Below are 15,932 nucleotides of genomic sequence, written 5' to 3'. Positions count from 1 at the left end.
CCATTTCAGTGTTGCTACTCTCTCTACTGCATCAGCCATTCCTGTTCTTTGTCGTAGCTGGCGATTTGGGATCTCGTTTCGTAGTAAAACGCCCAACATAGCACGCTCCATCGCCCTTTGACACACACGGATCTTTTGAACTGTTCTCCTTATCTAGGCTAGGGTATAGCTTCCTGAAATACAGCTTCTCTGTATATAGGTTGTTGAACAGCCTTGTTCAACTCCTTTCTTTATGTATGTAGATATTTATGGGCTTCTGATTCCAATATGGATAATCATTCGATAATAAATAACGATATAATCAACTGGATGTATTTCTTTTCGCCATATTATTTTGTAGCTGATAGTCAAAACTGAAGAGGATAAAATGATTCTTTGACGTACAGCTGGTTCCTAAAAAACTGATACGACTGAAAGCGTATTTTGTAGAAAATTGAGCAGTGTATTTTGAAGTATAAATACTTATTATTTAAGTAAGCAGAGCCACAGTTTTTAATATTAGTAAAAGATGGGGAGAACAAGAAACTCTCGAAAGAATGCCAAAGACCAAAAATATCTACCACTCTTGAGTACGCTTTTGAAGAGATCAGAAGAGAAATGGAGAGATCAGAGAGTTCTGCTTATGGTAAAATGTTTTGCTGTCCCTGACAGTGCCCAGTTATCTTTTAATTTAGTTACAATTCTTGCTATATTAAATTTTTGAGTTAAGTCGTTTGTTTTTTTTTATTATTTGTCTGTCATAAGTCATAATAAATATAATATAATGTCAGACCAACCAAATACACTGCTCAAAATGATCAAATCTTACTAAGAGTCGTATCAGTTTTTTTTGGAACCAGCTGTACATAGGCAATAAACTCTTATTTTGTTACGCCACTGGTTTAATACATCTCGGACAACTTGGACGACGAAGACGCATCTTCATTTATGGTTTACCGCGATCGGAGGCATTTTAATGTCAGAGGTCTAGCAGACACCATGAAATCTCTACAAGTTCTTCTAGTCGGCGCAGTTTTGACTCTACAGGGTGAGTACCGAGATCTTTATCTTTCTACTTTCACTATCGACGGAAAATTTCATTTTTAATATAGAAAAATACTTCGAATTTATTGTATCGAAAGTATTTTATGAAAATATTTTTGACTGGAAAAGATAGTATCTGCCTCACTTACGCTGACCATTTATTACATATATTATTACCGATTTAAAAGCTTTAAAATTATGTTGACTTCTTTTATCATGAATCATTTAAATGATTCATCACTTTTTTCTACAATTTTCTTAGGCATTTGCTACGCAATTTGCTTCATTTAGTAAAGTGATAATAGTGTCGTTGGGTTTTCCTTTCCAGATTCTTGATGAATCTTTTTATTGGAGTATATTAACTGTATCACGCGTGTTTACATATATAAGATCTAACAAATTATCTAGTTTTATGTTTATTTATTCTATCATTTAGTATTCTTGATGTTTTCCCTACATAAAACTCTTCGAACTCACAAGGTTGTTTATAAACAAAACTCCTTTTTCTTTTTTATTCATTTCTTAATTATTTGACAAAAAATCCACGATTGCTGTATGTATTATCCTTATTATTTGCTTGTTTTTTTCTCTAGTTGTTCTAATTCATAAATGTGATCTAACTGCTGTAACCTGACTGATCTTCACTTTTATAGTTGGCTATATTTTTTTTTCGTAGCTTTTCGCATTATTATTATAGTTTTTCGTAAAGAAGTTACTGTGAGAAGACTATTTTTTTTCAAGAGCTACAAGAAAAAGTAACCGATAAAGTGGAAGCTGGTTAGAAAGATTTGAATTTTGACAAAGATCGTTATAGATAAACTATAGTTAAAAGGAAAAAAAGTAATACAAAAACCCCATTAATGCAAATGAAAACCAGCCTTAAGCGACAAGTAGCTAACAGTGAGATATATTTTTAATAAATTCTCAACGTGTTAATTTAAAAAGGATTTAAATAACAAAAGAATGTATCAAGGATCTGGAAAAACAAAAAAAGAAAGCAACCAATGTGATGTACTTATGGTACTATGGATGAATTGTAAAGAAATAGGTAAAATATTTAAGTATTTATTTAAATATTCTTCTTCTTCTTCCTCTTTATAAGCAATTCTGCTTGTTCATTGGCGGATAAATACCTCTATGGAAGGTTGCCATTCCATCTTTTGCACGGTCGTATACCATTACTTTGCTGATTACTATTGTTTTAGTTTTCTGAGATGAGATTGTCATATTAAATTCTTTTGCTCTTATGTTACATCTGTGGACCAGTTTTTGTAGACTATCTTCATCTTGGGGTATCAATATTGCGTCGTCGGCGTAACAGAGTATTTTTATTTCTTCGTTTCCCATTCTGTATCCTCTTCCTTTGTTAACGCTGTTGATGATTTCATCCATGATCAAATTGAAGAGCATGGGGCTCAATGAATCCCCTTGTCTTATTCCTCTATCTATTTCTATAGGTTTTGTAAGTTGTCCATCTATTCTGACTTCCATTTTGTTGTTTTGGTAGGTGTTTTCTATAGTTTTTATAATATTTAAAGGAAATTCTCTATTATAAAGAAGATGATCTTTGAGTCTTGCTCTTTCTCTTTGAGTCTTACTCTTTCTCCTACTCAAACGCTTTCTTTAGGTCAAGCAGACACAGAAATGCTGGTCTATTATACCCTAGTGATTTCTCAGTAATTTGCTTTATAACAAATATTGCCTCTGTACACGATCTTCCACAAACTTATCCTCTGATTTATTAACACTTGTAAAATGTTAGGTGTAAGTTTTAGCTTAGTATTTACCAATTGATTTTTTCTAACTTATCTATAGGATATTTGGTCTTGGAATTCAGGGATGTAATGGTTTTGATGCCAATATCCTTTAATTTTTTTTAACTTAGGTGTTATTGATGGTATGTAGGGCAGTGAATGATAATAGATGTTTTGATTAACAGAAGCAGTGTTTTGAGATCTCACAAAAGATTGTTCACATTAATCATGTTGGAAAACAGCATCCTGTGTAGCATATGTAGAGGATAAGAGTTCTCAATCAAAATATTCTTCAATAAAAGACCTTCCTGTAGGTAGATTGGATGAGATAGTCCGATGTCACGTTCTTTTAATCCTGTTATAATTTTCATTTTCATTTTGTTAGAATATTGTAAGTAATAGCTTATACTACACATTAAATTTCTGAACCATTTGGTTTTTAACACATTGTTTATAGTTCTAACAATTCTCATGTCAAGGGATGGTAGAGCATCCCTCACCTCTTCCTCAACTGTGAATTGTATATGTTGATTATGGCTGTTGAAAATGTTGAAAGTTTCAAAAATTCTATCTCTGGGAAGTGCCAAAACGAAATCATCCACATTTCTCTTAATGAAAGGAATGAAAAAAGTGCAATTGTTAATCCAATCTTGGTGAATTATTTTTCACATTATTTTTGTGTCCACTTTATCGATTACTTTTTCTTGTAGCTCTTGAAAAAGAGTATAAACACATTCGAAGGCTCGAGTAATGAAAAATAGTCTTCTAACAGCCCTTTTATTGACTCTCACCCACTCAAACTCAATATTGTTTTTTCCAAACAAGTTAACAAAGTACTTTATGTTTTCTTAATTTTTTTTTAATAATTTACATAATTCCAAAGTTATTCACCATAATGTTTCTAGATTTAAAGAGCTTTTTATTTTATTATTTCTTGTTTCACCTCTCAGTCTTTTCCTGTATAGCCTTTACGTCTTCTTCGGTTTTGTACAAAGCCATTTTCCATATAACAGTGATTTGCCAATAGCCGATACTTAATAAAATGCTATACGCTTGAAATAATAAAAAAAAATATTATTAAAAAACATTAAAATTCTAATACTTGACTAAAAACGATGGCATAAAAACAGTAACGAATTAGTATTAATAGTTTTTATATCGATGGACGTGATAAGAGTCGAATAACTACGACGGGTATTTCAAAAATTACTCAAATTCCAATTAACGACAACACCAACTTGTGGAATACTAGAAAGCGACACATAATATGAATAAACTTAATTTGAAGGTTATAGCAAGATGTATGTTATATAAAATATAAAAATTTGCAGTTTACATCGATAAAATAATGATAAATTATGTATAATATACATAATTTATCATTATTTTTTGATTTTTGCATATTTTTATATATTGTGCAAAGATCTTTTTCCTCATTCCAGGATAAAAAGCATTTTTCACGACGCTTTTTGATACAGGTATTAAAAACTGATCTTTTTGATAACTTTTTTTTTAAACTTTTTGATGCTGGTATCAGTTTTGAATAATGCTTTTGATAAATTTTGTGATAAAAATATGCATAAGCAAAATAAGCAAAAGAATAAAGGTCATTTTTTACTTGTAAACAATATAATTATTAACAATGTAAGATCGCTATTTGATAAAGGTCAATAACAGTAAATTATACGGAATAGCTTCAGAAGTTGATTTTTTGAAAATTATTAATGACTCGGCACTGTGACTGATCCAGATATCTGACAATTTTTTTAGTTATTATAGGCTTATATAAAGAAAACTTATATGTTTTCCGCATAAATTTCGACGTCTTTTTTTAATTATTAATACACTCGCGATCATAAAATCCGGGTCATCTTGAAAATTTCAAGTTTTTTAAATATTTTTGCCTCTGGTGCAGTAATAACCTTTTTTTGGCTAATGTATTTTTTATTTGTCATCAATGTTTGTTTTGAAAGAAGAAAAATGGTTTTTTATTGTTTTTATTGAAAAAAACAGAAAACAAATCAAATTGTTGATAAAACAGACATATGAAAAAAAATGGAAAATACAGAACGTGGTAAAAAATCAGTGAAATTTCAATGACCAATATCGTGTATTGCCTCCCCTTGCTCTAATAACCTCTTGCAGACGACGGGGCATACTCTCAATTTTTCTCCGCATTACATGTTGTGGTATGTTATTCCACTCTCTCACTAACAGATCCTTAAGCTCCTGTGCGTTGTTAGGAGGAGGTGTATGAGTTTGAATACGTTTTTTCAAATCGTCCCAGAGATGTTCGATGGGATTCAGGTCCGGAGACCTAGCTGGCCAGGGTACCCCCGTAATTCCAAGTTCGTCCAAGTATTACATACTGATCCTGGCAACGTGCGGTCGCACGTTGTCCTGTATAAAAACGGCGTTTTCCTCCAAGCCCTGCCATGTTGGGCATAACATGTTCTTCCGGAATCTCCGTAATGTACCTTCGTGCAGTTACGGACCCATTTTCGATGAAGGGTAATTCTGTGTGGAAGTCGGAAGATATACCTCTCCAAGCCATGACCGAGCCTCCACCAAGTGGCATTCTTGGAGCAATGCAAGCTTGTGAAAATCGTTCACCGGTTCTCCTCCAAACTCTTACACGTCCATCGGATCCAGTTAGGCAGAAACGAGATTCATCTGAGAATAACACTTTGCTACAATCGTTAAGTCCCCAATGCGCGTATTGTCTTGTGCAACTCGAGGCACCCGGCGAAGTGGCGGTCCTCTAGCCATTACCCGAGAAGATAGTCAAGAAGAACGAAGTCTTCTTCTGGCTGTTGCAACACTAAAATTACGGTAAGATAGTTTCGAAACAAATTCAGATTTCTGAATTAATCTGGAGCCTTCTAAAAATTGCAAGACATGACCAGACGATGATAAAGATGTTAAAGAAGACATGGGGAATCTAAAATTTGCATTCCACGACATGTCTATTCATCTAGGCAGAAATCCTAACGAATTTGTTTCTCGTACTCATACAGAGTAGATCCGAATAAAATGAAAAAGACAGAAAATATTTTATTTCACGTTCAAAGCGTCTATGTATCTATTGATACGTATTTCGACTTAAAAAGTCTCATCAGAATAGTTATTCATAGCCGTTCTTAACGTGAAAAATAAAATTCTCTGTCTTATTAGAAGTAACAATAACATGACTTCGTTATGGACGCAATAGCGACATCTGATAGAAAAATCGGTAAGATAGTTTCGAAACAAATTCAGATTTCTGAATTAATCTGGAGCCTTCTAAAAATTGCAAGACATGACCAGACGATGATAAAGATGTTAAAGAAGACATGGGGAATCTAAAATTTGCATTCCACGACATGTCTATTCATCTAGGCAGAAATCCTAACGAGTTTGTTTCTCGTACTCATACAGAGTAGATCCGAATAAAATGAAAAAGACAGAAAATATTTTATTTCACGTTCAAAGCGTCTATGTATCTATTGATACGTATTTCGACTTAAAAAGTCTCATCAGAATAGTTATTCATAGCCGTTCTTAACGTGAAAAATAAAATTCTCTGTCTTATTAGAAGTAACAATAACATGACTTCGTTATGGACGCAATAGCGACATCTGATAGAAAAATCGGTAAGATAGTTTCGAAACAAATTCAGATTTCTGAATTAATCTGGAGCCTTCTAAAAATTGCAAGACATGACCAGACGATGATAAAGATGTTAAAGAAGACATGGGGAATCTAAAATTTGCATTCCACGACATGTCTATTCATCTAGGCAGAAATCCTAACGAGTTTGTTTCTCGTACTCATACAGAGTAGATCCGAATAAAATGAAAAAGACAGAAAATATTTTATTTCACGTTCAAAGCGTCTATGTATCTATTGATACGTATTTCGACTTAAAAAGTCTCATCAGAATAGTTATTCATAGCCGTTCTTAACGTGAAAAATAAAATTCTCTGTCTTATTAGAAGTAACAATAACATGACTTCGTTATGGACGCAATAGCGACATCTGATAGAAAAATCGGTAAGATAGTTTCGAAACAAATTCAGATTTCTGAATTAATCTGGAGCCTTCTAAAAATTGCAAGACATGACCAGACGATGATAAAGATGTTAAAGAAGACATGGGGAATCTAAAATTTGCATTCCACGACATGTCTATTCATCTAGGCAGAAATCCTAAAATCCTTTAACATCTTTATCATCGTCTGGTCATGTCTTGCAATTTTTAGAAGGCTCCAGATTAATTCAGAAATCTGAATTTGTTTCGAAACTATCTTACCGATTTTTCTATCAGATGTCGCTATTGCGTCCATAACGAAGTCATGTTATTGTTACTTCTAATAAGACAGAGAATTTTATTTTTCACGTTAAGAACGGCTATGAATAACTATTCTGATGAGACTTTTTAAGTCGAAATACGTATCAATAGATACATAGACGCTTTGAACGTGAAATAAAATATTTTCTGTCTTTTTCATACTAAAATTACGATTTCGTACTTCCTCTAGACGATTTTGATGCATAACCGCAGTTGAGGTCCGGTTTCGTAAAGCCTGAAACACAAGGAAACGGTCATCTAGTGCCTTGGTCGTTCTTCTTCGTCCAGAGCCAGGTCACCTGGTTAGCAAACTTGCCTCCTGAAAGCGTTGAAGCACTCGTTGAACCGTAGAAAGGTTTACGCCAACAGTTCTTGCGACTTGTCGTTGAGTGTGACCGTCTTCCACAAGTGCAACAATTTGTGCGGTTTCAACAACAGTCAAAGGCATTTTTGTCAAAAAATAAACACTAATAATGACACTAATAAACACTAATGGTGGCAATAATAAACGTTTATCCGTTGCATTTGAACAGAAAGTCGAAGTACAAACGAGACATTTAAAACAAGCGGAGTTACAGGTAGCGTTCATTTTGGGAAGTGTGCACTTTACCGCGAAATCGGCACTATTGGAATTCTTTGTTACAAAGGAAACCGCAACAATTCTCAGAAACATGCATTAGTTTGTATTTGTGTTATTATTACTTACGATAAAGCTCGTTAAAAATGAAATATCAGTGATTTTCAAGGTGACCCGGATTTTATGATCGCGAGTGTATTTAAGGTAAAATTAAAATTTTTGCTTCAAAAACTGCAAAATAAAGCAAACATGTTTTTTGTTTATAACTATTGCAAAAATTAACCCAGGCATTTGTCATTTCGCCCAGAGTTGGATATTGTGGTCTTTAATAAACCCCCCAAAATTCAGATCGATCAAATAATTAGTTTAAAATTATATTTATACATTACATTATTATTTTATACGTAAAGAGTACATTCAAATTAAAAAAGAAAGATTAAAATCGATTGACTAGATCCGGAGATATAAACAATTGTAGTAGTTTGAAGATGCGTTTTCATTTTTTGAACGCGTAGTTTTGTGGGTTTCCCCTCCACTCGCCACTATTAGTCTTTGAACCATATTTTTGACAATTCACAGAGGATCTTGTTATAGTGCAATGTTTGTACAACTTTTCGTACAAAAACTACGAATCCTTTTCTTTCAAATGACGAAAATTGCGTTCCGTAATTGTTATAAACAAATTAGCTGTGAATTAAAAAAAACTAACTTTGCCCCAAATTACCGTAAAAAAACTTATTGTGTTTATAAATCATATATAACCGTAATTTTACAAAAGGGTTTTGCGTTGTAAATTTTTTTTTTTTCATTTTTTCAATTTTTTTGATATATATTGATAATTTAACTCTTAAACTTTAATTTACTTTACGTACAATTACTGCATCTTCATTATTTTCTGATTAATGTTACTATAAAACAAAGATCTCCGGAATAAACAAATAGTCACTTTTAAACTTATTATTGGATCGATCTGACATTTTGAGGGTTTATTAAAGACCACAATATCCAACTTTGGGCGGAATAACAAATGCATAGATTAATTTTTACAATAGTTATAAGCAAATAACATTTTTGCCTTATTTTGCAGTTTTTGAAGCAACAAATAAATTTTATAACTTTTAAAAATCGTCATTTTACAGCTTTTTTTTATGTTTTAAAAGATAAAGTTTTGTAATTTCACCTCAAATATAAAGCTTTTCAATGTTAATGTTTTTTGTGCATGTTTAAAAAAGTTATTAATAATTTTTACACAATAATTTACTTTTATGCTCCAGAGGTAGGTAAATAAAGGGACTTGAAACAGTAAAAATTACGAATAATACTCAAACTAAAATTTGATGAGTTAATTTTGTCCATTTCTTTGTTGATATATTCAAATCACATTGTTTTTTAACATTTCGTTCTCAGCCTTGTACAAACACACTTCCTCATTACACATACACCATCCTACTTTCAAATTTAAACCCCGATGGCCCACGGTGACATCATTCCCGCAATTTTCAGATAAACTTCTCGTAGTGGGTTTTTCAAATTACACATATTCTCTATTTACTAAATAAAGCGACTCATTAAATCACAAATAATCTCTTCGCAAGGCTGTATCGGGATTTAGGAGACGTGATGGGCATCTTTGAATGGGTTATTAATAGATTTGAATGGGTATATCTCAGATTGAATGGTGTATAAGAATTTCTTCTGAGATGTGTCGGGAATACTGATGAGACTGTTGGTAACAATATATTAATGAGACGATTATGTGGTTCCGGAAGTAATTTGTGTACTTTAGCGATAAGAAACAGTATTAAGAGTGGATGACTCAATAATTACACTTAATGGTATAAAAGAAAAGTGAACAGCAATGTTATAAAACGTTATTAAGAAAAAGAATATATATATATATATATATATATATATATATATATATATATATATATATATATATATATATATATATACAAGGATTTCCATAGTTTTCACTGTATTCCTTCACTCAACCGTTTTCTCCAATTTTTCCTGTTTATCCAGTCCCCTTCCTGTAGGTTTCTTCTACTCATTGCTTCGTTCACTTCATCTCTGAAAGATCTTCGGGGTCTGCCTCTTTCTTCTTCCTATCGGGCTCCACTCTGTTATTCTATTTATCCACCGATTTTGGTCTGCTCTTCTGACATGTCCGTACCAGGTTAACCTCTTCTGTTCGATGTAGTCTATTATGTCGGAGTTCATTCCCATTCTCCTCTTAATCTCCATGTTATTTATTCTATCTCTTCTTGTTACTCTGCAGCTTCTCCTTAGGAATTCCATCTCTGTTGCTCTTATTTTGTTTTTGGTTTTCTTATTTATTGTCCAATTTTCACACCCATAAGTGAGGATACTTCTTGTCATGGTATTATATATTTTTTTCTTTGTTTTCATGCTGATGTTCTTATCCCATAGTACTGGGTTCAATTTTCGTATGCAGTCTCTTGTTTGTCCTAGTCTATTTTTTATATCTTCCTCCGTTGTTCCTTTGTTTGATATTATGCAACCTAAATACTTATACTTCTCTGTTCCTTTGATTTGTTTACCTTCGTCTATTTCCAGCTGTTTTATTTCTGTATTCTCCGTTGTTAGGTATTCAGTTTTCTTTAGGTTTATTTCCATCCCATTCTTTGTATATTCCTGCTCCAGTTTTCTCATCATAAAACTGAGGTCATCCTCATCTTGTGCGATCACTATTTGGTCGTCGGCAAAACTTAGCGTATATAGATATTCGTTCCTTACTGGTATACCCATTCCTTAGCACTTTCTTTTCCATGGTTTCAGGGTTTTTTCCAGGAATATTTTGAACAGGGTGGGGGATGTGGAGCAACCCTGTAGTAGTCCCTTTGTCATCTTAAATGGACTGCATATTCTATTGCCCGTTTTGATAGCTACTTCGTTATTCTTCTAGAGTGCTTTTACCGAGTTTATTAATCTTCGTGGAACTTCAATGTCTTCCATTGCTTCCCATAGCTTGGTTCTAGGTATTGAGTCATATGCCTTCTTAAGATCAACAAAAGCCAGATGGATGGATCTATTTTTGGCCATTCTTTTTTCTATTAGTTGTTCGACCGTGTAAATGTGATCTAAGCATGCTTTCCCCGCTGTGAAACCTGCCTGGTCTTCTCCGATTTTATCTTGTATATATATTTCTAATTTTTCCTTTATGGTCTTTCCATACAGTCTGCCTATAGACGATATAATGCTGATTCCCCGATAGTTTTCGCAGTTTTTTCTATTTCCTTTCTTGTATAATGATGTCATATACGCTTGGGTCCATTCTGCCGGTAAGTCTTCTCCATTCAGTGCTCTCTCAAACATTTTATGTATCATACGGAATAACTTTTCCGATCCGTTTTTTATCAATTCATTTGGTATTCCGCCGGGACCTTCTGCTTTTTTGTTCTTTAGAGTTTTGATCGTTCTTTTTACCATTCTTTTTTTAAGAAAAAGAAAACAATCACAAATAGAAAAATAAATAGAATAAATAGAAGAATAGAAGCAAGTGCAATAGCATAAAGCGTCAGTTTTTGTAAGCCTTCTCTCTATTCGGATTACCGAATATAGGCCTCTCCTAATTCTCGTCATTCATTTCTGTTGTTTATAAGATGTTTCCACATTGGCCCTGCAGTTCTTTTAATATCGTCGCGCTGAGCATTTGCTGTCTTTCTCGTAGTCTTTTGGTTTCATATGGTCGCCAATTCCCGATTTCTTTATTCCATCGGCCATCTTTAAGACGTTCGTTATGTCCAACCCATTTCCATTTCAGTTTAGCTGTCTGTTCGACAGCATCTTTTACTTTTGTTCTATTACGAATGTCTTCATTGGTTTTATGGTCTTTGAGTAAGATACCCAGCATCTGTCGTTCCATAGCTATCTAAATTTTTCTGATCTGCTCCATGTTTATTTTAGTGAATGTCCAGATTTGAGCTCCATATGTAAGTACAGGTAGGATACAGGAATTAAACACTTTGGTTTGCAGTCTTTGAGGTAAATTTTTATTTTTAAGTACGTACGAATCTTCAGAATGCTGCCAATCCCATTTTTACACATCTGCTTATTTCGGTAGTCTGATTTTCTTTGCTTCTTCTTCTTCATGTGCCTTGTCCGTTCCGAACGGCAATCAACATGGCTACTCTGACTTTGTTTACGGCAGATCTGAATAGTTCAGCAGATAACGAATCCGAACCATTGCCGCAAGTTTTGGAGCCACGAGTGTCTTCTCCTCCCTGGACAACTTCTGCTGTCTATTTTCCCTTGAACGATCAGCTGTAGTACTCTATATTTATTATGTCTCATAACGTGACCCAAGTATTCCAACTTTCTTTTCTTTATACTTATTCTTATCTCTCTCTCTTTACCTATCCGGCGTAGTACCTCTTCGTTGGTCACGTGCTCAGTCCAGGATATACGTAATATACGTCGGTAAGCCCACATTTCGAAGGCCTCTACTTTTTTTATCAATGTTGAGGTGATTGTCCACGCCTCCATTCCATATAACAAAACCGGGAATACATAACATTTCAGAAGTCGAATTTTGAGAGGTAGGGTGAGGCTTTTAGAGATGAAAATTTGCTTTATGCTAGTGAACGATGCTCTTGCCTTTTCTACTCTTATACGTATTTCCTTCGCTTGATCCCAATTTGAGTTAACTGTTGTTCCCAAGTAGATGTACGAATCCACGTGTTCAATTCTTTCATTGTCTAATATCAGTTGCTTTGGTGGTTGTTGGGTTTTGCTTACTAACATCCATTTGGTTTTTGTGATATTTAGTCTGAGTCCGTATTGTGCACATCTTTATGCCTTCTGTGCTTTCCTCCAGCGCTGTCTTAAATACTTCTTCTGAGTATATATTAAAGAGAATAGGAGACAAGATACAGCCCTGTCGTACCCTTTCTCGATCTCAATTTTATCGGTCAATGTAGATCCTACTTTCACTTTAGCTGTTTGACCCCAATAGAGACTCGCTATTGTTCGAATGTCTCTGTAATCGACTTCGATCTTATGAAGAACTTCAATTATCTTTTCGTGCTTTACGTTATCGAATGCTTTTTCGTAGTCTATAAAGCATATGTACACGTCTTTGTTCATATCTCTGCAGCGCTGGATGAGTACCTGTAGACTAAAAAGTGCTTCTCTTGTCCCAAGAGAATTCCGAAACCCAAACTTTCTTAAATTAAATTTCTTTGCTTACCTTGACATTTTGACCCAGATATGTATATTCATCTACGTGTTCTATCTCTGTCCCTTCGATGTTTATCATAGATTTGTCATCTTTGTTTGACATTAGTTTAGTTTTGCTGAAATTCATTTTCGGTCCTTTTTTTAGGGATTGTGTGTGTAGCTCCTCGATCATCGTATTCAGTGCATTCCACGTATAACTGCCCTTTTATGGAAGAAGCTAAGATGGACTTAAAGAGGATGCTAATACAAAAACAATTGTCAATGTTCTTGGTCTTCTCTGGGACTTCTCAAGAGATTCCTCCAACCGTTCGGATACTCCATTTTATTCAGGAGTGTAGAGATTGGTTTTTTGATGTTTTACACTTTTGTTCATTTACACTTAAATATTTTTCAAATTATTTTGAACAAAATTCTTTACCATTATCAATTCGCAGAGTTTTTATATGAACACTTTTGGACCTTCTGGTTGTCAGCCATTATTGTAAAATTCTTAAAATAATTTAAAACTTCACTTTTTGTTTTAATAAAATAAATGCAGGCCATTTTACTAAAATCGTTTCGGAAAGTAACAAAATATTTGGAGCCACGTAATGATTTGTTCTCCATAAGTCTACATACATCAGTGTATACAATCTTCAATAAACTACTGGTTCTGTGACCTTAGTTCTGTGACCTATACAGTTAGCAGAAAGAGAAACAGAATTAATAACAACTTACTAACAATTAATAAACAACATTTGACCTGTAATAGGAGTATAGTAAATGAAGGATTGAATCAATATTTTGATGAAAATGTATATTTTTATTTTCATATATGTATGAAAGGAGTTGAATGAAAATGTTTTGACGTGACAACGTCTTAAATTAGGTTGTGGCTCGGAGTCACTCATGAAAAAGTGTAACGCCCGCTCACGTCTGTTACGATGAGTCACCGAACGAGAGAGAGGCCCGCCGGACCGGCGAATGCCTTGCGTCTCTCTCCCACTCAAACATGATCGGTCCGCTGCGCGCGCAGCACTAGAGAATTAGGCGCGTTGAATCGGTGCGTGCTTGTGTCTCTGTCTTTCTCGAGCGTTCTTGGCGTTGGAAAACCGAGAAAGCGTCATAATACAAGTTCACACGTGTGGTTAAAGTATCGTCAGCTGTGTCTGTAGTGAAAATGTGGAGTGCTTAGATTCGTCATTTACAACAACTACAACAATAAAGGTAAATAATTGTACACTAATATTTCATTATCGTAAACTATGATTGATTGATTAATTGTTAGATTGACACAAAAGTTGAGAAACTGAGTTTATAGGTTATGTCATACTATTGACAAATGTTGATAGTGTTAAGTAAATTATTAGTTTAAATCACTCTGCAATCAATCGTAATTCAGTCGATTCAGTCATATCAATAAATATTCTACCGAGAAAAAGACGTTGTCACGTAAAATCTTCGCCCGTAAAACCGACTTTACAGGCAACCGATTTTTTTTTACATATACTCTGCAGTAAAATTTATTGTTTATTTTGTTATTAATATAAAAATACAATACACTGCAACATAATTCAATATAATAATACAATACAAATTAAAATGCAATATTCATAAGTATTTAAAAATGACAATAATATACATAACTTTTCTACTTACGCATATGTTTTACCATTATACATTTACCATGTAATAATATTAATAAAAAAGTCCTCCCCGACTGGGAATCGAACCCCGGTCTCTCGCGTGACAGGCGGGGATACTGACTACTATACTACCGAGGACATGACACAAACGTATTTCAAAATTGACAGTTCTGGATCATAAAGTGATTTATTGAGATTATTATTTTGAAATACAAAAGACTAATATAATTATGAACATTTAATAAATAATACAAAACATATCACATAAATAATAATATTAATAAATATTTTATTATATATATATATATATATATATATATATATATATATATATATATATAATATATATAATATTAAATATATAAGAAAGGAACATTTTTATATTCGAGAGAGGAAGAGAGAGAAAATATATCTTCTGTCTCTCTCTTACTCATTATCTTACATATGTAATGATTTCACAGATTGACTCCCATACAAATTTCCAACGTAGAGCGCGCGTATAGAAGTATAACTTCAATAATTTTACAAATCCTCCTTTTAAAGGATTTTCTAGCTTTTTCAGTACAGTTGTGTCACTTTTCCATGCAATTTACCATTTTTTCCCCTTTAGTATTTAAAATCAAATACCGATGTTTCATAGTTTATAAGTAGAAAATGGCGTTTAATCGCCTGAAACGAAATATTTAACATTCACCAAAAATAGTGTTAAAACGGGATATGAGAGACGGAAAATGCAATGACAGAGCCAAATAGAAAAGTTTGAGCGAAAGGAAACTTTGTAACTGTAAATATGGATATATTGAAGATTGAAGAGGTCAAAAATTTGAACTTTTGAACAGGAAAACATGAAAAAACTGTTATAGAAATGCCAAGGATGCGTGTATGACTTAAAAAAGGGAAAAATATATTGAAAAAAAAAATGTTCAGAAACGAAATCTATCCAACAAACATCAAATATAAAACATCACAAAAACCCATACACTGTCAACACAATAAACCAATGAAAAAGTAGCCTCAAACCAAAAACAAACATACAATTATTATTAGCGTGACAATGAAATTGTTTTCCTATGCGCATAAATAAGATAAATTCTCACGATACATCTTTAACATGATTTTTATCATACTATTGGTCATTATTATAATCCTGCATTGAAAAAACAAGCAAATTGCCTTGACATTTCCGAACATTCAACACGAAGCATCTCTTATGATGTGAAAGTGAACAAAATGTGAATACGCCCCTCGGCGAAAAAATTATGTAACCCTTTCAAAATTTCGCTAATTTATTGCTCATATGGTTTAGATAAAACTGAATGTACAGGATGGTCCAAAAGTAAACAATAACTTATATAAGTGATGGATTCGACTGTTACTTGATGGAAATTTATTTTATATAACAATAAAACATTGAAAACTTCG

The 15,932-nt window shown here is 33.2% G+C and overlaps 1 protein-coding gene across 1 annotated transcript in view; it reads left to right on the top strand.

Moving 5' to 3' along the window:
* Positions 1–899: 899 nt before the first annotated feature.
* Positions 900–15,932, top strand: part of LOC140448720 (protein obstructor-E-like) — a 34,283-nt gene continuing 19,250 nt past the window's right edge. Inside the window, exon 1 of the mRNA XM_072541833.1 lies at positions 900–1,027. Within this exon, the coding sequence (XP_072397934.1) occupies positions 928–1,027 (100 nt within the window). The 5' untranslated portion in view covers positions 900–927. The remainder of the gene's footprint in view (positions 1,028–15,932) is intronic.

This window comes from Diabrotica undecimpunctata, chromosome 8 (genome assembly GCF_040954645.1).
Source record: "Diabrotica undecimpunctata isolate CICGRU chromosome 8, icDiaUnde3, whole genome shotgun sequence".
Classification (NCBI taxonomy): Eukaryota; Metazoa; Arthropoda; class Insecta; order Coleoptera; family Chrysomelidae; genus Diabrotica; species Diabrotica undecimpunctata.
Note: the sequence above shows the minus strand (reverse complement) of the source record. Positions and strands in the feature narration are given on the sequence as shown.